The sequence below is a fragment of the Adiantum capillus-veneris genome, chromosome 19 (genome assembly GCF_014529385.1).
Source record: "Adiantum capillus-veneris isolate H3 chromosome 19, ASM1452938v2, whole genome shotgun sequence".
Lineage (NCBI taxonomy): Eukaryota > Viridiplantae > Streptophyta > Polypodiopsida > Polypodiales > Pteridaceae > Adiantum > Adiantum capillus-veneris.
Genome location: NC_140949.1, coordinates 118,620,957 through 118,643,465, shown reverse-complemented (window position 1 = coordinate 118,643,465; position 22,509 = coordinate 118,620,957). Strand labels below are relative to the sequence as shown.

The 22,509-nt window shown below is 43.9% G+C and overlaps 1 protein-coding gene across 1 annotated transcript in view; it reads right to left on the bottom strand.

Moving 5' to 3' along the window:
• Positions 1–16,252, bottom strand: part of EMB1691 (Methyltransferase MT-A70 family protein) — a 44,173-nt gene extending 27,921 nt beyond the window's left edge. The window contains exons 1-5 of the mRNA XM_086491177.1: positions 16,045–16,252; positions 13,897–15,912; positions 13,730–13,813; positions 13,532–13,636; positions 13,316–13,424 (exon numbers count right to left, since the gene is read on the bottom strand). Of these exons, the coding sequence (XP_086347303.1) occupies positions 13,316–13,424; positions 13,532–13,636; positions 13,730–13,813; positions 13,897–15,912; positions 16,045–16,068 (2,338 nt within the window). The 5' untranslated portion in view covers positions 16,069–16,252. The remainder of the gene's footprint in view (positions 1–13,315; positions 13,425–13,531; positions 13,637–13,729; positions 13,814–13,896; positions 15,913–16,044) is intronic.
• Between the last annotated feature and the right edge of the window lie 6,257 nt (positions 16,253–22,509).

The following is a 22,509-nucleotide window of genomic DNA, read 5'->3' as shown; positions in this document are numbered from 1 at the left end:
ACCTGCTCGGCTCCGGACGCTCACGTTGATGTGTAGAGCTCCTGAAAGTTCAACTTTTTGCGACCGAAAAGTGTAGAAAAGGGCCGTTTTCGAGTGAAATTTCAAGTTTTTCACCAGATTTCGCCATGGATTCCTCCAGCTCGAATGCGCAACGTGATGACGCGCCAGGTAACATTCAGATTCCGTTCACGCATGCTCTGTACACATGGATCACAGGCACTGTCCAGAGCCTCGACCAATGAATTTCCCCTCTGGAAAACGCGAAGGTTCAGACGAACATTCGTTTGACCTCTCTCTAAGGGGCCGTGCAAGGTTTAATGCTCGGCATATCGCTCTTGAAAATACAACTCAGTCGACAACTGCACGTATTTTCGAGAGTGAATGTCACCAGCGTGTGACTACTATCTATCCTTTTTGTTGATTTCTTTCTTATTATTTATTTACTTTCACTTTTTGGAAAACACCCCTCCGGAAATCTAACTGCCCTGCATTGCATAGCTAGTGTGGAACTGTCCAAAGGGAGTCCAGACCTGAGGGCAAGAGAGCACTAAGGTTGGACAAAGACTATGGTTAGCCAAAGTGGGGTCATTGACTAGCCAAAGTGGAATCCTTTGCTACAGAGGCTACATTTCAGTTCTGGATGTGGCCGCAGTGTACAAAGAGGGTCAGATGACCTAGTAAGATACAATGGCAATATCTCCTAAAATTTAGGGAACTGCTATTTTGGGACCTGAAAATGTGTTTGCGTCATTACCTCCGGTATGACAAGGGGAACATTTTCTTACTCTGCCGTGAAGTCAACTAGGCAACCGGTTCGGAGATTTTTAGGCGGCAACCCCAAAACGGGAAAATGCTTGTAAATGTGCCAAGTGGCACCTTCTGGTGCACTTTCCTCATGCAACAAGAAGTGGCGCTGAATTTAGAGAAGGAGGGCTCAGTTTTCAGCTTTTGTCACAGGTTCAGAGCTATGGAGTGCTTGCTTTCCCTCCTATGTACAGTGCGGTGCCAGGAGTGATGCCCTGCACGCTACGCACTGCCCTCTCTCTCCCCTTTGGCAATATGTTATGCCCCACTAGTGGGCTCTTCATTTGACCAATGTACAGTTGTGTGGGTTCATGCGCAATTGCCGAGGCAAGAGCCTCTTGCACAGGTACTAGATTAGCTAGCGGCTAATCCCCCGCAGGTACAGGTGATTCGGAGAGGTTTCACGCTCGAAATCTCATCCGATTCAAAGGGCAAGTAGCCCTACAGGTGCGAGAGCTCGAGGACTTGCTACGGATGCGACCGGCACGCGAAACCGAGCCCAAAACAGTAAATTACAGCCTGCTGTGTATTTTTGCAGGTTTAGGGTTTTGGCCCTAAACGGACCCTAATTACCCCAGGAGGTTCACGGACGCAAGGGGACCGCTGTACAGGTGATCTGGCACATTTTCAGGGCTGAAAACAGAGAATTCAGCGTGCTGCAGATTCTCGCCAGGTTTTGCAAAGTGCCCGTATGCGTCGGGAAAGTCATTTAATGCGTGGGAATACTGACCGTGAAGGGTTCTAGTACAGTTATGCTGCCGAAATCAGGCCAGAACAGTCAAAATTCAGCCAAGGTTGTACGAGGCAGCTTGGAAAGAACCACAGCGTTTATTCCCTCTTTTAAACAATAAAGAAATACCGAAAGGGGCGCCTAAGTTAGGGGCCAATCTGGTGTCGGTCTTCTCATACAGGTGCATTCTAGCATCTGTATCCCATTCCCCTCTCTTGTGTCACTATAGCGCAGGTATAATAGACGACTAATAATGGGTGAAAGCTAAATCAAGGTTTGAAGTAAAGTCTACCGCCCTTTTTGAAGTTAACAGGCCGGTTTCAGTGAAACCCACCTCCAACAATTGAGGACGCAGATTGCTGCTTTTGGGCGCCGACAAGGTGGTCCTACTGCCACGATTCCGTACAAAACAACTAATTTCTCAGGGGAAGAGAAGGAATGTACGGAACTGGCCTTGAATAAGTGGCTCCATCAGTGGACCACATATTTTGATCTTCGTGGGGAGCATGATGAACGGAGGATTCAGACGATTCCTCTCTATCTGCACAATAAGGTGCTTACCTAGTGGCGTGATATGACAGAAAAAGCCTACGACGTGGGCTGATTTTGTGTGAAGTTCAAGAAGGATTTCACCAAAATGGACCCTTCGAAAGCTTACGCAAAAGTGCAGAGTCTTTTGATGAAGACTATCTTTTGATGGACACAACAACTTTCAAAGAAGCGCTCACCTTCTGCAAGGTGGACTCCACGCATGTTGTGCACATGTAGCTGCTAGGATTACATGAGGATTACCATTGGGCCTTAATCAAAAAAAAGCCCCGACTGAAGTCGAGGATGAAGTGGCAAAGGCCAGGACGTTCCATTAAATAAATGGAGCGAATTATGAAAAGAAAAGAAGTTCAAACCACCAATCCGGCGAGGGCACTTCGAGGAAGCGACCTCGATTCTAGCAAAGGTCCAAATCACCATCGAGATCTTCTCGCGAGAAGAAGAAAGCCAAGAATGCTACAGTTGCTGACGCATGATAAGCTTAAGGGCTATGGAGAGTGATGGCTGTCAGCCATGGCGAGAGAAAACATGCAGAACGAGAGAGGGAGAGAGAGATAGTCGACACAGCAAGCCAAAAACACGCTATACTTAATTAACTACCTTTGTAAAAACTTACAATATATAGCAAAAGTTGTGCCATGCAAACTGGTTCTCTTAATTGCATGCCGGGAAAGATGTTCCCACGGGTTGATGCCACTGAACTCGGGCTTGAAACCTAACAACGCAGTGAAGAAGGGGGCTTGCTTCGGATGTGGCCATACGGGCCACCAAATCAAAGACTTGCCCAAAAAGAAGACCAAGAAACCACAAGGTCGTTCTTCAGTTCAGATTTACGAGATCTCAGGTAACTCTGATGTTATTCGAGTTGAAATCCATCACTTAGTGCATAGTTCCTGCACTAATTGTACTTTCAGCACCAAAGTGTTTAATAAGCACGATCTTCTCCATTTCCCCGGGAAGATCAATGGTCACAACGTGACCGTACTCCTTGATAATGGAAGCTTACGCAATTTTGTGGATGCAAAATTGGTGTAGAAACTGCACGTGCCAATGCGGGACAGTGACCGTGAGTATGGCGTGAAGATGGCTAGTGGCGGTAAACGGATGTATGGAATCAGATGGTTCCAGATTTTACGCTCGAGCTAGCTCATTACAAAGAGAACCTGGATTTCCACATCATGCGCCTCGACACAACAGATGTTATTTTAAAAATTCCATGGTTTTATGATAAACAAGACACATGGTATATAGACTTTGTACATCACTCTTTTGTCTTTGTTAAGCAAGGCATGCCTCATGTATCTGTAATCAAATTTCTGTAAATAATGGTTTTGCAATACCACTTGTTATTGCTTTGGAAATGTTTAAAAATACAAAGCCTTCTAATGTTGACTTTTATCAATGTGTACCATCTGCTTGGTTTGATTTATTAGCGCTTGGTACTTTTGCCACTGAATTTCGTAAAAATGTTTCATGTTCTTCTGTTGAACTTCGGGATTCCGGCGAATCCAACCTGATCCAAGAAATCATGACTGATTTCAAGGATGTTTTTCCCGATGATCTACCTCCTGGCTTGCCGCCTTCGAGAGGAGTAGATCATGCCATTGAGTTGGTGGCTGGTAATCGGCCTTTCTCAAAGCAACCTTAATGATTTAGTGAAACCCAAGAAGACGAGATTCAACAACAGTTGAAAGATTATCTCGACAGAGGTTTTGTTCGGCCAAGTAAATCCTCGTGGGAGCGCTTGTGTTACTTTCTCGAAAGAAGGATAACATTATGCGCTTTTGCGTGGATTACAAGGGCTTGAATAAGCTCACTGTCAAGAATAAGTATCCGCTCCCGTGTATAAACGATATGATAGATCGGCTCCATGGAGCGTTGTATTTTATGAAGATAGACCTGCGATCAGGCTATCATCGGATATGGATCATATGTTCCCGAGACAGATTTCCATACGCATTATGGTCGCTATAAATTTTTTGGTCTTGCCTTTTAATTTGACCGATACTCCATCTACATTTCAGCAAAATATGAATGATCTGCTGACACCGTTTCTAGGCAACTTCATTGTTGTGTTTCTCGATGACATCTTGATCTACAGTCGAAGTTTGTCTAAGGATTTGACACATATACGCGTTGTTCTCAAGGTACTGAGGACTGAGAAGCTTTATGCTAAGGCTTTTAAGTGTGAATTTTTCAAGAAAGAGTTTCTGTATTGGGTCATATCGTTACTCGCAATGGAATTCGCGTCGACCCCGAAAAGTTGGAATAAGTGCGAAATTGGGCCATTCTGAAGAATGTGCGCAAGTAAAGTCCTTTTTAGAACTTACTGGATTCTTTCGCAAGTTTATCAAGGATTACTCTTAACGTTGTTGCTCCACTTACGCACTTCTAAAAGGAGGGGTGAAAGGACCGAAGACTTCGGGACCTCACCGTAAAGGTAATCCCCCGATTGTCTGGAATGAGCGACTACCGCACCAATATTGTATATTGTGGATCCTAGCAAACCGTTTGTGGTTGAAACGGAGTGCTAGTGATTATGCCATGGGTGCGGTGTTATACCAGGATGGACATCCTATTACGTTTGAAAGTAGAAAAATTTTCGACGCTGAGGTGCATTATCCATCGTTTGAGAAGGAGCTGTACGCCGTAGTCCACGCCTTGAGAAAGAGGCGGCACTACTTGTATGGCTCTACGTTTGTTGCATGGACAGACCATCACTCTTTGCGCTATGTCTGTGATCAGGGTGATCTAGCAAGAAGGCTAGATGGGTTGAGCTTATGCAAGAGTTTGACTTTAAGATCCGTTACAAAAAAAGGATCCAGCAATCGAGTTTCCTCAGGTTAATGCCTTGTCTGCGGCTGAAATCTCGACGGATTTCTCTCTCTCTCCAAGGGCTATGTCGTTCCGATAGCTATTATGGCACGAGGTCAAAGCGGGGCATGACTCGTGTACAAGCTTGGGTGTCCGGAGACCCAAGTGAGTCGTCCTAAAGAGACGAGACAGCGACAATATTCCATTAGAGGTGGACTATTGTTCAATAATGGAAAAGTCTACGTGCCGAAAATCAATGAGGCTCGACAAAGGATTTTGTTCGAATGCCACGATGTTCCTAGCGTTGGGCACCCAGGCATCTAGAGAACTTTGGCATTGGTCAAGCGAAATTTCTTTGGCCAAGGATGCACTCTTACATAAAGAGCTATGTAAAGAGATGCACTCGGTGTCAGGGCAATAAGGCAGAGCGCCTTAGGAAAGCTAGCTTGCTACATCTATTGAAAATCCCAGATGCCAAGTGGCAAAGTATTTCCATGGACTTCATCGTTGGTTTGCCAAATACAAGTCGAGGCAATGACGCCATTTGGGTTGTGGTCGATAGACTTGCAAAAATGGTGAAATTTAAACCAACGAAGTCGACAGTAAAAAGCCATGAGTTGGCGGTTTTATTTGTCAATCAGCTTTACAAGTTGTATGGTCTGCCAGAGGATATCGTCAGCAATCGAGATACCAAGTTCGCTAGGCGATTTTGGCAAGATGTGTTTGCTCACCTTCGGACGAAGTTGAGTATGTCGTCCTTTGATCATCCCAAGTCTGATGGACAAACTGAGAGGATAAATCAGACGTTAGAGGACATGTTGAGGGCTTATGTCTCTCACAGGCAGTCTGATTGAGAACGGTACCTTCCACAATTAGAGTTGGCCTATAATAGTAGTAGCAAGCATTTGCTACTGGATTTAGCCCATTCATGTTGATGTATGAATTTGAGCCTAAATCCCCTATTGCTATTGGCTTAGAGAAAGTCGAGGATCGCCAAGCTCGTGATTTCTTGTATGACATGCAAGAAATGCGCTAAGGATAGTATAAGGACGGCCCGTGATCGAGTTACTATGCTTGGACACTCCAAACGAGAAATCCATAGCAACACAAACAGAAACTTCATAATCACGAACCTTTAATAGAGAGAGAGAGAGAGAGAGAGAGAGAGAGAGTCGACACGGCCTGGCGTAACCTAGAGGTATTGGCCCCAAAGTCTGGTGCCCCTTTCGGTATTTCTTTTTCATTAATCATTGCAAAGTACAACTCTCAAGGGACCTCTGCTCTCAGACTCTGCGTCCAGATGCTCTGCAGAGTGAGGCCCTAAGGACTCTTATAAACTTACAAGGGATGCTAAAAAAGTGGAGCCCCAAAAGCAATCAGTTTAAAAGCTTCAAACTCAAAAGCTTTAGGCCCAAAAGCTGCCAGCATGAATCGCGCAAATCCATGTAAGCTGCCACGTGGCACAACCAACATGAAAATCGAAAATTCGTACAAGCTGTCACGTCAGCAAGTCAGCACGAATCCAGGATTTCCGTACAGCTCTACCACGTCAGCATTACTTGCGCAAGCTAATTTTCCTTTGTCCCTTTGGTCCCTTCAGACGGGGTACCATAAGTTGATTACAACTTATAACTTATAGTCATTTTTACTGTAATTTGTCCACGTTGTCATGCCACATCATCGCTTTGTAACATACCCCCCTCTTGAAAGAATTGTAATCGCCCTCGATTACGCCTACAAAAACAAACATAAGCCATAAACCAATTCAATAGACACTAACTCTTAAGTACCAACGCACTACACGACACAAATCTAGCACTTGCACAAGGACGACACAGTCAGTGCACATTCACATCATATCAATTGCATAAAATTGATTCCAAATCTAAGACCATGATTCCTTGCAATGTATTTAGCAATCGCATCTAGATCCATCCCGAACCTCACTGATGTCGGATTAACTAATTCTTATCGCGATCATATCTATAGATTCCATTTTGATCTAGGACCATGATTCCTAGCAACGTATTTAGCAATTGCATCTAGATCCACACCGGACCTCACTGATGCCGGATTAACTAATCTCATATTGCGATCATGTCCATAGATTTCTCGAGGCCATAATGTTGCAATCATTTCGTATTTCAAACCTGCACTCAAACAAAATCACACGAGAGAGTACATATCAATCAGATTCAAGTTCGGGAATTCCCATGTCGAAGTATTTCTTTCATAAAGTCATCCAACAGAATATTGTCAGCACATCAGTATCCTTGAAGTTCGTAGGAAAATCAGTGACTATTCTATCCAGGTAATCTGTGACAAAGGAGCGGAGTGACTCCCCTTTCGTGCAATCCTGTCTGCACCAGATTCAGCCCTACGAATCCGCGGGATCTTTCAGAGTAGACGCAGTTAAGTCAAAAGCCTCGAGGTAAAGTTCCAAAATCTGAGGAGTATCTTCAAGGTCCTCCTCCTCCATCCACTTCGCATCCAATGCTGGATAGTTCTTGAATTTCACCAAGAACCGCCGAATCACTTTACCTTTCACTTTCCTTTCTTTATGGGCCAGTATCTGTTTCGGAACGAGCGTCTCCTCGCTCTCTTCCTCTTCAGGTTGCTCATCAGGCTCCCTGTCCACTAGGACCTCACTCTTAAAGGGTTTCAAGAGACTCACATGAAAAGCATTGTGAATCTTCCAAGTGTCTGGCAACTTGAGTCTAAAGGATACATCATTTATCTTTTCTTGAATCTGGAAAGGTCCATAGTCTTGCATTCTTATCTTTGGAAAAAGCTGCTCCTTTCCCTTTCGTTTCCTAAGGCGTGCCTTCTCAAACCATAAGAGCACCCGATCTTCTTCCTTCAGCTGCAAGTTGCATCGAATCTTGTCGACTGCCTTCTTATGCCGTGCTTGAGACTTCTCAAGAGCCTCGTGCACCTTCGCGAAAGCAGTATCCAGATCTAGATTGTACTGATCTACTTCAAAAATCTTATCCTAGGTCTTGGGAATTCTCTAATCTGCCAGCTGATTCCCTTTTTCCTTTCTTTCCTTGTGCCTTGGGACCTGTGGGTAGCTTCTTTCGCTTCCCCTATCCATTGGCACATTAAGTCTCAATCGTCGGATCCCTAAGACGCACTATCATCTAATCCCCTTTCTCTGGAATCCTTTGATGAACTTGCATCTCGTTCCCTTAGTTTATCAGAACCTTCGGATGTGCTACCATCTGCTTCTCCAAAATCCTGCAATGAGCTGTTATCCGGTTCCCCTGATACATTCTTTTCAATGTGGCGGACTCTTGCCTTGTTGAGGTGGATACTATCCTGTCCGTTGTAAGATAAGTCAATGAGCCGGCATGCGTTCCAGATCGTTCCTTAGCATGTTGCATAAGTCTCTGAATAGAGTCAGACTTCTAGTTTAGACAATAGTCTCGAATCTCTTTTAGCAAATCACAACAAAACCGCTCAATCTGGTCTTTCAAAGTAACCTTCCGAAAGGAAGATACACGCAAATAAGTATCCCAAAACCTCTGGCAGTAGTCATCCAATGTATCTTTCTCAGTCATTTTCAAGTGATGCCAAGCCGTGATGACATTTGTTGCATATTCATCTGTTATCCAAGTTGCTGTGAAAATTGTCTTGAATTTTATTCACGTCGCAGGAGCTTCTCTGCGTAACAACAGAGTAGACCACCATGTCTGTACAGTTCCTTTCAAGTAAGATGCCGCTTGGAATGTTCTAAGAACCGTTCTCCAGAGAAGGGGACGTCAAACTGTTGTACAAACTCAAGGGCTCAATGGGTGTCCTGGTAGCATGAAAACATCTCAAACTTGACAACCTGACTCCCTTCCTTGAACTCCTTGGTTTTCTTGTTGATCTCGTCACTTTCAAAAGAGGACGAGCTCTCCTTTGAACTGCTAGATGGCCTTCCATGCCTTCTAGACTTTTTTAAAATCTGCTTCAAAAGAATCTTATCTTTGGTGCTTAGAAATTGAGGATCCGTAAATCGCGTTGACATGCTGACGTGGCAGGCTGTATGGAAATTCTACGTTTTGCGTTGCCTATGCCAAGTGGCAGGCTGTACGAATTTCCACGATTCACGCTCGCAGCTTTTGGGAGTAGACGCTTTTGGTTTGCAGTGCTTTTGATACAATGCTTTTAGGGCTCTGCTTTTGAGCATCCCTTGTAAGAATAAAAGAGCCCCTGGGACCTCACTCTACAGAGCATCAGGACACACAACCTGAGAGTAGAGGTCCGTCGAGAGTTGTACTTTGCAATGATTAATGATAAAGAAATACCAAAAGGGGCGCCAATCTCTGGGGCCAATACTTCTAGGCGTGAAACTCGATCGTGTCGTGTCGTGTCGTGTCGTGTCGTGTCGTGTTCTATCTATCTATCTATCTATCTATCTATCTATCTATATATATATATATATATATATATATATATATATATATATATATATATATATATATATATATATATATCAAAGTTCAGTAATTTGGAAGTTTCTGTTCGTATGTTGCTATTGATTTCTTGCTTGGAGTGTCCAAGCTTATTACATCCGTATATCGCGTTGACATGCTGACGTGGCAGGCTGTATGGAAATTCTACGTTTTGCGTTGCCTATGCCAAGTGGCAGGCTGTACGAATTTCCACGATTCACGCTCGCAGCTTTTGGGAGTAGACGCTTTTGGTTTGCAGTGCTTTTGATACAATGCTTTTAGGGCTCTGCTTTTGAGCATCCCTTGTAAGAATAAAAGAGCCCTTGGGACCTCACTCTACAGAGCATCAGGACACACAACCTGAGAGTAGAGGTCCGTCGAGAGTTGTACTTTGCAATGATTAATGATAAAGAAATACCAAAAGGGGCGCCAATCTCTGGGGCCAATACTTCTAGGTGTGAAACTCGGTCGTGTCGTGTCGTGTCGTGTCGTGTTCTATCTATCTATCTATCTATCTATATATATATATATATATATATCAAAGTTCAATAATTTGGAAGTTTCTGTTCGTATGTTGCTATTGATTTCTTGCTTGGAGTGTCCAAGCTTATTACATCCTCTTATCTCCTCTCCTCTCTTCATTCCTTCAAGGAGGTGAGGGTCCAAGTAGCCTCATAGAGCTCTTACATATGAGGCAGGGTGTCACTAGGAGGTGTATTTTTCCTGCTGCCTTCTCTAAATATGTATTACATATTTTTATTTTGCTTGTTTTCTCCGAAACCCTTGAAAAGGTGCAAGTGGACATTGCATGGCTAGTGTGAAACGGTTGCAGCCAAATGGGCTTCTCACATCGGGAATCTAGGTCAGTCAGTCGGGGACGAGCCAATCAACACTAAATTCTCACGAGTATCAAAGCATGTGGTCAATTTGGGCCGCACGGCAAGGGAGGGGTAGGAAACTGAACCGTAAGGGACATAGTGGACACATGTCAGTAGGAGAGCAACCTGCTGGTCAACACACAGTCCAAAAGCTCTCTCCCAACTTGGAGGCGCCCAAATATGAGTGTGGGGCCTGATTTTCAGTTTTGTGAGTGGATTTTCAAGTTCACAACTTTAATGGAAAGCTTGCCTTCTCCCTTGTCTCATGTAGCACGATGATTCCGCTCCCGTGCATCTTCTTCCCCCTTATTGTCACGTGACACATCCCAACCCTATGTGTCCGTGGACAAGCTACACCACAGCAGGGTTCAGTCAGTCCAGTCAGTCTAGATTAGCAGTGATCTAGCACTTTTGTGAGTCTATTCGTAGACCGTGCATGCCCAGTCACTTAGCATAGATGCATATCCTCCAGTTGCACACAGCATGATCATCGGAATTCCCATCAGAATCCATTAGCATTAGTTAGGGGAATTTTCCAGTGCATTTAGCCTATTTTCCTATTTTTGGTTATTTTCACTTATTATTTTTAAGTGACTTTCCAACAAAAGTAGGTAGGGCAATTTTGCTAAGTTAATATATAAGCAAACCCAAGTTAGCACTTGCTGGCAGAAGAGGCAGCAGGAGCTTCCCGCTCAACAGGCAACTTCTCTGCAGTACCCCCCTCAGCAGTAGACCCTCGCCATCCACTCCTTCCCTTTTGCGTTTCCTCCCAGCAAGCCATCACCGACAAGTCCTCTTGCCTGGCGTTCCAACCTCAGCAGATACATCCCAGCCAGCGTTTTTCAGCCCTTGACAAAAACGCCAGCATCATAATTCAGTGTTTTTTCAGCCCTGTCAAAAACGCCAGCTCAGCAGCAGCAAAAACGCAGAATTCAGCAGTTGGATTCTAGCAGTTTTCCGCCTTACAACAGTAGCAGATCAGCCCCCAAGTTGGTTGCAGATATTCCCCCATTTTCAGCCATAAAAACCAGCCAAAACAGTCATTTTCAGCCACCGAAACAGTCCAAGAAATTCAGCACATAGAAGATCACAAATTCAGCCATCGAGTCGTCGTCGTCATCAGCATAGTCCCATTGCATCAGTCCATTGCATACGCATTGTACACCTTTGTGCAATCAAAGTAGACCACTCTCACCGACGAGAGTGGGGCCTTCGGAGGAGGGTTTTATAACCTCTCAAGTGTCGTATCTCTTCTCTCTCCTTCTCTCAGTCTCATTCACTTGCACGCACAATATCCACTCACTTTGTTCGTGATCATAGCACTCTCCATAAGACGGAAAGCTCTCTCTTTCCCTAAGAACTAAAAGGAACCTTGAGCAATAAAGATCACTAATCTTGAGAAAATACAACATTCATTCCGCTGCACCTAACACTTACACATATGGTAATGCCCCACTAGTTGGGCTCCTCAGATGACTATGTACAGTCTTATGGGTTTTATGCACGTTTGCCAAGGCAAGAGCCTTTTGAACAGGAACCAGAATAGTTAATTGCTAATCCCCCATAGGTACGCACAGTTCCATTGCGATAGATTGCGAGACAGGAGAGTTTTCTCGGGTGAAAACTCGTCCAAATCAAAGGGGAAGTGTCCCATTCCGTACCGGAGCTCCTCAGACACGCATAAACGTGTTTGCTCGGCTCAAAATGATCCACAACACTCAGCTTGCTGCGTTTATTTGCAGGTTTAGGGTTTCGCACCTAAACTGCAAGATAACACCTGGGAAGCTTGGGGAAAGCCGTGGGGTGGTTATAGAGGAGTTTGGCACCTGTTAGTGACCAAAACGGAAAATTTCAGCGTGCTGAAATTCACCTACAACTCACTGGAAAACTTCTAAAATGCAAGGGAATCTGTCCTAGAGTTGTACTTTTGACCTACAAAGGTTATGCTGCCGAAATTGGGTCAAAAACCTGCAATTTCAGCCCTTGACAAGTTTTAACAGCTTGCTGGGAGTTTGGTCTAAGTGTCGGGATCGTTTGTTTTCAATTGAATGAAGAAATACCGAAAGGGGCGCCAGTCTTTGGGGCCTACAGGGTGTCGGTCTTCGTGTGCACAGTGACATTCTAGTTGTTGGATGCATCCATGTTCTCTCTTCTTCTCAATCCTCTGTGTGAAAATTAACAGGTAATTGAATTAGTACCGCCCTCTATTGTGTACATGCCGGATATACAGGGGTCCAGTGTGTGAAGCCCAATGCTTATCAGAGGCAGCACCAGTTGTTGGTGTTGACACACACACCACGTAGCCCAAGGTGAACGAACAACTGCAAGTGTTGCACAACTCAGTCATGACTCGTATGTCAGAGCCAGCACTAGAGGTGTTAAGAACAAATGAATGCCCATAGAAAGGAGGAGGGAAGTGCCGTATGCACCTATAACCTGGCACCTCTGAGATGCCCATCAACCCAACTCAGAAAACAAGAGTGGCAAGCCCAAGATCCTGGGACCTGCAAGCCTTTTCCTTTCTCTTTAGATTCAATTTCAAGTCATGAAGACAAGCCAAACCAGCACTTTTAAGTTCTCTAATCTTGCATCGTCTTCAAGGCATTTTTCTTTTTAAGTCAGTTTCAAGTTGTCAAGACAAGCCAAACACAACCAAGATACAAAAAAAAATACTCTACTATCTTATGAGTTTTCCAGTGCATGCCATTGCCTGATTGTCTGTCATTCCAGGCAGTTTTTTGTATGTTGTTCGCGAGTTCCATAACATGGGAAACCCAAGTCAGGGAACAAGCATTACACCTGACAGATTTTCAGCACCTCATTCTGAACTCATTCATTCAAACAGGGAAAGACTCTTGGAAAAAATCTAAAATTGAGTGCACCACCAATGTGGAGAAGCTCAAAAAGAAACTTGCTTTTCATATTAAAAAGTAATTACTTCTTTCCTAGGGGCTAGTCAAAGCTACTCTTTGGCGCAAACACAGCCAGTGCCTCGTTGCTGACTTTTTTAAAGACAATCTACCTTGAAGGTATTACTGAGTGAAAATATTCTAACAGCTTAAACAGAACACTCAAGTACTTTTAATATACCTCACACCTACCATAGGGAGGTTCTTCTGATATTATTATATCGGTATCAATGTTTGCATGTATGATATGAGCATCACTACTTCTCCGCACAGTACCCTTAATCCCCATAAGACAATGTTCCTGTAGAGGACCCGAGAATAAAAGCTTTAGAATGTGCCAAAAGGGTTTATAACAGCAGCTACAGTAAAGCAGTGAAAATATGCATTCAGCAGACTATTATTTTGTACTTTGGAATGTTGAAGAAGAGTGCTTGCATCATGTCGCAGTGCTGGAGTTGGATTCTCTTTGTTGGTTTTCACCCAGCAAATGTCTTCACATCTCCGAAATCCCCACTGTCATAACAAACATGCTGCACACATGACAGACTACCCACAAGCACAGATAGCAACAAACTAACCCATAACTCGTCCCACAGAGCAAACAACCTTCTTCAAGCATAGCCTTCCTTGATCAAGACCTTCTGCATCTCCGACCCACAAAAAAATAAATGACGGTGTATCTGCAATTGCCTACAAAATAGCGAGTTACAGATATCTGTAGGGTAGCTTATTAAGACTATAACTTTCAAACAGCAGAACCTGAGGACAGATACCTCTATCCGCAAATTTTGTATTTCTTCAAATGACCACCACTCCATAGAGTCACCTACCCCAGGTGCCCGTCTGACATATTCTTCCCAAGGCGGGTCAACAAGGATTACATCAAACTTTGTGCCAAAAACCTCAGAAGATAGCTCAGTGACACGAAGATCCGTTTGCATATACATGGGAGGGCAGGCATGGTCTGTTATAAGCTTGTCCTTTCGTGTAATGAGCTCCTTCAACTTAGGGTACTCCTCAAAACGGTCACCCAAATCTACATCTCGTATAAAATTCTGAGGCCGCAACCCAGTATCTACAAAATGCTGAGAATAATCGTTCTGTTCACCCCTTGATGGAGCCAGTCCAGCAGGTGCATTTACTCTTGGTGGCATTCGGTTCATTGAAGCCTTTTCTGGGAGAAGGGCCCGACCACCAAAAGAAGGACCACCATAAGAAGGAGCAGGCATGACATTTGATGCGCCTCTTGGGGGAGAGAAAAAAACATTATGGCCAGGGCCTGGTCCCATGTTTGGCCCAAACCTGGGAGCTGGACCAGCAGCATGGACAGGAGGGGCAGGACAAGGTGGGCCAGGATGCATACCCATATCACCAGCCCCTTGACCTCCTCCCCATGCAACAGGAGCTCCAAAAGGAGGCAAAGGGAAACCACCTGGACCCAAGCCTGGAGCAGGAACAGGACCCATACCAGAACCCATTACTGGTATAGAGCCAGGTGGCCCCATGTGACCACCAAAATGAGGAACCATGCCTGGACCTGGAACTGGACCTGGACCCATCAATGGTGGCGGAATCCCACCACCTCTCTGCGTATCCCTAGAACCACCCCTTCCCCCCTTGCCTCCCCCTCTGCCCCTTCCTCCCTTGCCACTCTGTTGCCCAATCCTTATGGCCATTCCTGATGACTGACTGTTTGCAAACGGAGGACGCCCATCACCTCCCCGACCCCTTTGCCCTGGAGATCCCTTAGGCCCTCTTCCTCTTCCACTGTGCACATTGATTGAAGCTGAAACATCGCCTCCTCTGCTTGAGCTGCGTCCGAAACTTTGATCTAAGCCTGGAGGATTTTCCTCATCAAAAAAATTTCGGTCCTGATACTCGCTATCCGCATGACGGTGCTTTTCATCACCCGTCCAATCAACATCACCATTGTTTCCATGGGAATCCCCATCACCTCGGCGTGACATAAAAGGTGAGCCAGAACCAAATCCCCTATCTCGCAGCAAATCAATTGAAGCACCGCTGTTTCCACCAGCTCGGTCCGCTGAATCACCTACAACACCAGAGCTTTGGGGACTCTTCAGCAAATCAATCTGATCTTTGTCTTTCCTATCATCTAAGCCTTTGTAGTCTCGTTCAGCCTTTTCCTTTTCACGCCGAGGAACCTCCCAACCATCTCTTTCATAGTTATATTCCGTATCATTTTCCTTGTCTTTCTGTTGATCACGTTGCCGACGCTTCCACCTATCTGGATCGTCTCTGTCTCGTGACAGATCTCTGGAAAAATCACTGTCATCACGGAAATTTTCTCTATGTCTGAAATCACGGTCCCATTGAAAATCTGTGCTTTCTTGAAAACGATCCCTCTCTCTGTCACAATCCCTCCAAAAACCCCTTTCATCTCGTCTGTCATCTGGCCATTCTCTGTCAAAGTCCTCTTGTTCACCTCTACCCCTCCGACGAAGATTCGGACTCCAAGATCTCTTCACACCACGCCCCATCTTGGACGATTTCCACCCTCTTCTCCTATCATCCACATCCTCCCAAAAGAAATCATCCTTTGACCTAGTCTTGTCATTATAGTCCTCATCTTCATCATAAATCTTTGGAATGGGTCGACCCCTGGCTTCGACTAAATTGTCTCTGTCCTTGCTACTTTTTCCTCTGTCAGCTGCTTTGTCCTCATCATCTCTGTGATCTTGTCTTCTCTCCACATCTTCCATTTTGCGGGAGAAAGAGAGGCGAATGCCTTGTCTTTTAAAGGTGTCTGTCCTGCCCTTTTGAGCTCTCTACGTAGAGAAGGGAAAAATGAGTGCGTTTAAGCTTTGGACACAACGGCACACGCTCTTAAAGCAGTGCAAACGCTCCTTGTCAGCAGAACCCATCTTGCTCAAAGTGCGTATCCAAATTTTTGTGCTTACCTTGGTTTGAAAGGGGGTTTCCATGTCCTTGCCTGCTTATTCTGCGGCTGCTCCTGAGAATTGTATAAAATTCCTCCATTTCGTAAGCTTGCTTCGGGTCATGCTGATTCTCCTGCCGCTAGAATTGCAAAGGCCTGCATCGCTGCTTCTCCACTCCGCTTTCACGGATGAAAGTAAGCCTTACAACTATTCTCTGCTTAAGAATTTCACTAATGAACAATTTATTCGTTGGTAGCCTTACGTTTGATTAATTTAAGCATTTACAGCCTCTTGCGAAACTAAAGCTTTTGCCAGACACGACAAACCACCCAAATGTATGTAGTGCTGAAATGTTTGTATGTCAATCTTACACAACTTGGCCCAAAAAAAGCATCGGAGTTAAAAGCACACGTAGGCATCAAGTTGCCACCTTGTGTGCCTATCAGTGCATTTGGTGCCCTTGTGTGACACACAGCAGACAGAAAATACCTTCCCAATCACATGGGGGAGAGCTATTGACTTGTATTTTGTTGCTTGATACAAGGCAAGGGAGACATGTCTGCTCTCGTCTCACATATCAAATTGAATTCTTACAAATGTACAGAGGTCAATGCTAATGTGTAGCCATTAATTTGGTTAATTACTTGATTGTGTGAATGACTTGCTATTGCTCAACATGGTTTATCTAAACTCATTGTGTGGGTTTCCACTCATACACCAACATGATGTAGAAAAATATTTCAAACTAGATACTAATGCACCGAAAGTTACTTTTTTACAAAATTCTATGTCTTTAAGTTTGTGATTTGTATGAAGATGACTATCAAATACCTTCAATGCTCTATATGGCTTCATGTTCTCTCCATGCTTAGTGGATCTACTTCTTAGTCGATATTCTCTTAAGCTTAATGTTCTTAAGTATGCTTGCGACCTTGCAAGCCAATGCCTAGACCTATGAGCAAGCAATAATTTTATTGATGATGTGTTTTTGCTATTAAGGCTTTCTCAATAAATTTACAAATTTGGTCCATTGTCAGAAGTCTTGATACAAAAATATTTGCAAACTCATTTGATGTTGCAACCCTCTTGTTGCTCAAGTAGTGTACTCCACCTTCATTATTTCTCCATAATTCAAATTTCTGCAATCATGCCTCTTCAAGCAATAATTACAATAGTTGCAGCATTTGATAATGGCTTGACAAGCTGCCTTTTTTGCATTGTTGTCACTCTGTTGTAGATAAGTTAAATAGGATAACTCCCATTGTGAGGTTACATGACCCATTGACATAATAACTAATATCTAATTCTCCTGAATGATTTCTCATGTTAAACTGATCATTTAATATGGGGAAGTACCGAGGGAGAAAAAGCTAGAATATTGGTTAGGCTGGCAGACCGGTCACAGTAGGGATCCAGAGGAGGGAAAATAGGGATCCAAAGGGGGGACCAACTGCAAAAGAGCAATGTGCAAAAATGGGCTTCAAAGACCTTAAGGTTCAGCTCATTAAGACTTCCAAAATGCTAAGGTTCCAAATTCAAAGGTAATGTTCAATGGTCAAACTCTAGGTAAAATTGGATGCTTATGTGAAGACCGTAAAGTCTTCACATATCCCTAGATAGGAGGGGGCGAGCCTTTTTTGTAGGGGATGACAGAGAAACACACACACTCTAGCAAGCTCCCCTTACACAAAGGGAATAGGGGACACATATCAGCTCCCTAGCCCAGTTGCCCCCAAGGTGCATTCAAATCCTATTGGATGGCCTTAGAGGTGGATCAATGAGAATTAGGCTAGAGTATATCTAGTTTAATTTATGAAAAAACACTTTATAAAAGAACCAATAGAAATTAAGCTCTCTAGAAGACTATTGGACAGTCTCCTAAGGGGTCCAATGAGCATTCAGCAGCCCAATGGCTTGCCTGATTCCTAATGGCCAGAAGACTAAGGGGTCCAATGAGAGTTTAATTGCATTATTTAATTACCTAAAGCTCTCACAAAAGGGAAAAGGAAGAGACATGTCAGAAGGCTATCACTTATGCTTCTTACTTATCATTGCCTAAGCTTTGCAGGGTCCAATGGGATGACAGCATGAGTAAAAATCAAGAGGGGTCGACCAAGAGAGAGGGGGGGCTGATTTTGGCAAGGCATTATCACACACACACTTCCACAATCTCATGTGTGGAGTAAAGAAGATTCTCTCTCCTTCTCAAGCTTTAATGGAAAGCTCATCATCTACTCCAAGCTTGTGAGAAGAGAGGCCTACACCAACAACTCTTGGCTTTGTGATGCAAATCCAGCCAAGAGTCAAGCTCCAATCCATGCTCATCTCCTCTACCATGCTAATTACTAAGCTAAGACTGTTACCATATACATGTGGTAGTGATGTGTGTGAACACACTAGGACCGCCGCGGCATTTTTTCCCTCTTTAGGAGGTTTTTTCCCCCGAGATTGTATATACGCCCATCACTCTAGGGCTATCTATCTTTCCATTGCACACTAAGTAACACACTCTATTGTGTGCCTTGAGCTTCCTTCGTCTTCTCCAAGCTGTGTGCGTTTCTCTGCAACCCTAATTCCAACAATTGGTATCAAAGAGGGTTGCGCCCTAGCTCCCGAGCTTAGTCGCCAGCTGCTCCAGCACACGCCTGCTCACTTTTTCCGATTTCAGTGAGCTTTGGCAAGCGTTCGCAGGTCGACAAAAATTTCGGGCAAGCTCGTAGAGCTTAGTCTGCTCAGATTTCTGATTCGGGCTCATTTCGGCCTCCGTTTCCACTATAGGCATGTCTGCACATGCAATTTCGTCATTTTATGTCGAATTTTTGTCAGTGCCGTTTTCTGCATAATAGGTGCCTTTTAGTCTTCTACGCTTTGTGCTATATAGCACGTGTTGTTCTCGCTCCATTTCTCCTATTTTCGGGCAGTTTTCACATCAGGTGCAACACTTACCATGGCTGACAACAACACAGATGTGTTCAAGATGTTTGCTGTTGAGTACAGGTTGGATGGGGACAACTACCCTATGTGGGCTTATATGATGCAACAAGTTCTTGTGTCAAAGGGCGTCTGGAACATTGTGCAGGGCATGGATGTACGTCCTGGTTCTGAGGATGCAGGCGATGTTGAGGATATTGCAGGTCTTGCTGCAAGGACTGCTGCTATTAGAGTTGTTTTGCCTACGGCAGAACAATCTCGTTGGGATGTAAAGGATGCACAAGCTCATGCATTGATTGCGTTGTCTGTGAAGCGCGCCATTGTTCCTCACATTCGTTCAGCAAAATTTGCAAAACAGGCTTGGGATATTCTAGCAGGTCTTTATGCAAGCCGCAATGAGGCTAAAATTGCTTTGCTGCTTAAAGAGTTGGAGTCAAAGATTATGCATGAGGAAGATGATATGAACACTTTCCTTGCTGGTGTCAAGGATATCAATGAGCGACTTATTTTTGTAGGTGAAGTCATTTCAGACAGTTCCCTTGTGCATACTGTTCTTGATGCCTTACCAGATTCTTACCAGACTTTTGCTAGTACTTGAAGACTTATGACGCAAGGAAATCCAGAAGTTGTCAAGTTTGATGCATTATGCACATTGTTGTTGCAAGAGTCACTTTCCAGAAAAAACAGGACTAGACAACGTGTAGTTGAACAGGCTTTTATTGCTTCTCAAAGAAAGGGTGGTAACAGCAATGCAGCCACTTCTTATGGTTCTGCTACGAGTGGCAAAACTTCTGTTCCTAGTGCTTCTGCTGGCAACACTTCGTCTGGCAATTCTGGTGATAAGGGCAAAAAGAAAATGCGTTGCCATTACTGTAAAGCTAATGATCACTTAATCAAGTCGTGTCCTAAGTTGAAGGCCAAAGAGGCTAAGAAGAAAGAGGGTGGTTCCATTGCAAATGCTGGTTCCACTACAAATGCAGCCATTATTGAGTCTTTTGTAAAAGGAGACTGTAATGCTGATGTTGATGCAGAATGGGCTTTTAGTGCAGAGTGCACTTACAATCCTGCTGTCCATGATGCATGCTTGTCAGTTGCTACAGATTCACATGTGTGGTATTTCGACAGTGGTTCTACAAAGCACATTACCTCACATCGTGAATTGTTCACCTCTCTTGAGTATGTCCCTCATGGGAATTCAGTCACTTGTGCCAACAATGCCTCTTATCTAGTTCAGGGAGTTGGAAAGATTGTGCTTACTGCTGCAAATGGAAGTTCCTTCACACTTGTTGATGCACTTTATGTACCTGGGATCAAGAAGAATCTCTTGTCTGTATCCGCACTTGCTAGACTTGGACTTGTAGTCAAATTTGTGGATGACAGATGTACAGTTCATGATCGCAGTTTTGGTGATGAAATTGTTGCATCTGGCCTTTTGTGCCGTGGGCTGTATAAGCTCACTTTGTATGACAAGTGTGGAAAAAATTTTGCAAATGCTGTTGTAGATTCAAGGGCTATTGCACGTTTTGGTCATTTGAATTTTGCTAGTGTGCTGCGTTTGCAGAAATCTGATATGGTTGCTTCTTTGCCGCCTCTTGAAGCACCTGTCAAACGTGTTTGTGAAGGCTGCATTTTGGGTAAGATGCAGCGTTCTAAGTTTCCAAAGGATGGTTCAGTTCGGGCCACATGCAAGTTGCAACTTGTGCATAGTGATGTTTGTGGGCCCATGAAAACTCCGTCCTTGGGCAATTACCTTTACTTCGTGACTTTCATTGATGATTACTCCAGGCATGCATGGGTATTTTCGCTTAAAGCGAAGTCCGAAGTTTTTATGTGCTTCAAACAATTTCTGGCTATGGTTGAAAATGTCTGGAAATGTACTATGGGCACCCTCCATTCCGATCGAGGGGGGAGTATATGTCTCATGAATTTAATGCATTTCTGGCTAGTCGTGGGATAAAACACCAATATACAGTGCCTTATACACCCAGCAAAATGGTGTTGCTAAGAGGAAAAACAGGTCACTGACGGAAATGGCACGATGTATGGTCAAAAGTCAAGCTTTGCCGCATTCTTTTTGGCTTGAGGCCATCATGTGTGCCACTTATGTATTGAACAGGTGTCCTACGAAAGCTTTGCAGTCTATTACTCCATATGAAGCATGGCATGATAGAAAGCCTTCTATTGAGCACATGCGTGTTTTTGGTTGTTTGGAATATGCTTTGGTGCTACAAACATAGCGCATAAAATTGGATGATAAGGCTGTCAAATGCATTTTTGTTGGTTATAGTGCTGAAAGCAAAGGTTACAGGTTATATCATCCACAAACAAAGCGTATTCTGGTTTCACGGGTTGTAGTGTTTGTGGAAGATTCTGTTCAGCCCCTGTTGTCATGTACTAAAGACAGTAATGTAAGCTCACAGGACATTTATGACACTTTGTTGCCTCTTTTTAGTGGTGGAAATACGAATGTAAGTTCCAATGAGGCAAATGTACAGCCTATGGGGGTTTCTGAAAATGTTACAGATCGTCCTATTATTGATGCAGATGTACATGATGTACTTGATGACGAAAGGGCTGAAAATGAGCAGGCTAGAGGTATCCAAAATGGCTGGTGCACACTTTGCGTGACAGTAAATTGAATGCACCTCTGTCTAGTCGTACTCGTTTAGGCTCTCGCCATGCATCTTATGCATCAGATTGTTATGATTTGGCTCTGTCTAGCTTACATGATGTTGAGGAGCCTCTGTCTTTTGATGAAGCACACAATTCAGAAAATTGGATGGTTGCCATGCAATCAGAATATGATGCACTTATAGAAAATGACACATGGACTTTATGTGATTTGCCTCCTGGCAAAAAGGCCATTGGTACGAAGTGGGTTTACAAGCTGAAACGCAAGCCAGATGGTGAGATCGATCGCCATAAGGCTCAACTTAATGCAAAGGGTTATGCACAGCAAAAAGGCATAGATTATGAAAAGACTTTTGCTCCCACTTGTCGTATGACTACTGTGGGTTTTCTATGTGCATTGGCAGCTCATTTTGGTTGGGATGTACATCAATCAGACATTGTTACTGCTTTCTTGAATGGTGACATATTTGAGGAATTTATGTAACGCAGCTTCGCGATTTTTTCATAAAAGGACAAGAGGACAAAGTGTACAGATGTAAGAAGGCTTTGTATGGGTTGAAGCAATCTCCTCGTGCTTGGTATGAGAAAGCTGACACTCATTTGGTTAAACAAGGTTTTCGTAACAGTCCAACAGAAATCACATGTATGTAAAGCGTGAGGGTGATGTACTTCTCATTGTGGTTCTTTATGTCGATGATTTGTTGATCACTGGACCAAATGAGAGACATATTGCTGAATTTAAGGCTGATTTGAATGCTACTTTCAAGATGAAATATTTGGGGCTGTTGCATCATTACTTGGGTATACAGTTTAAGCAGTGTGATGGTGGTATTGCCTTGTGTCAGAAAAGTTACATAGAGACATTGCTATGTAAGTTTGGACTTGAGGATTACAAACCTATTGCCACTCCCATGAAACAGGTTT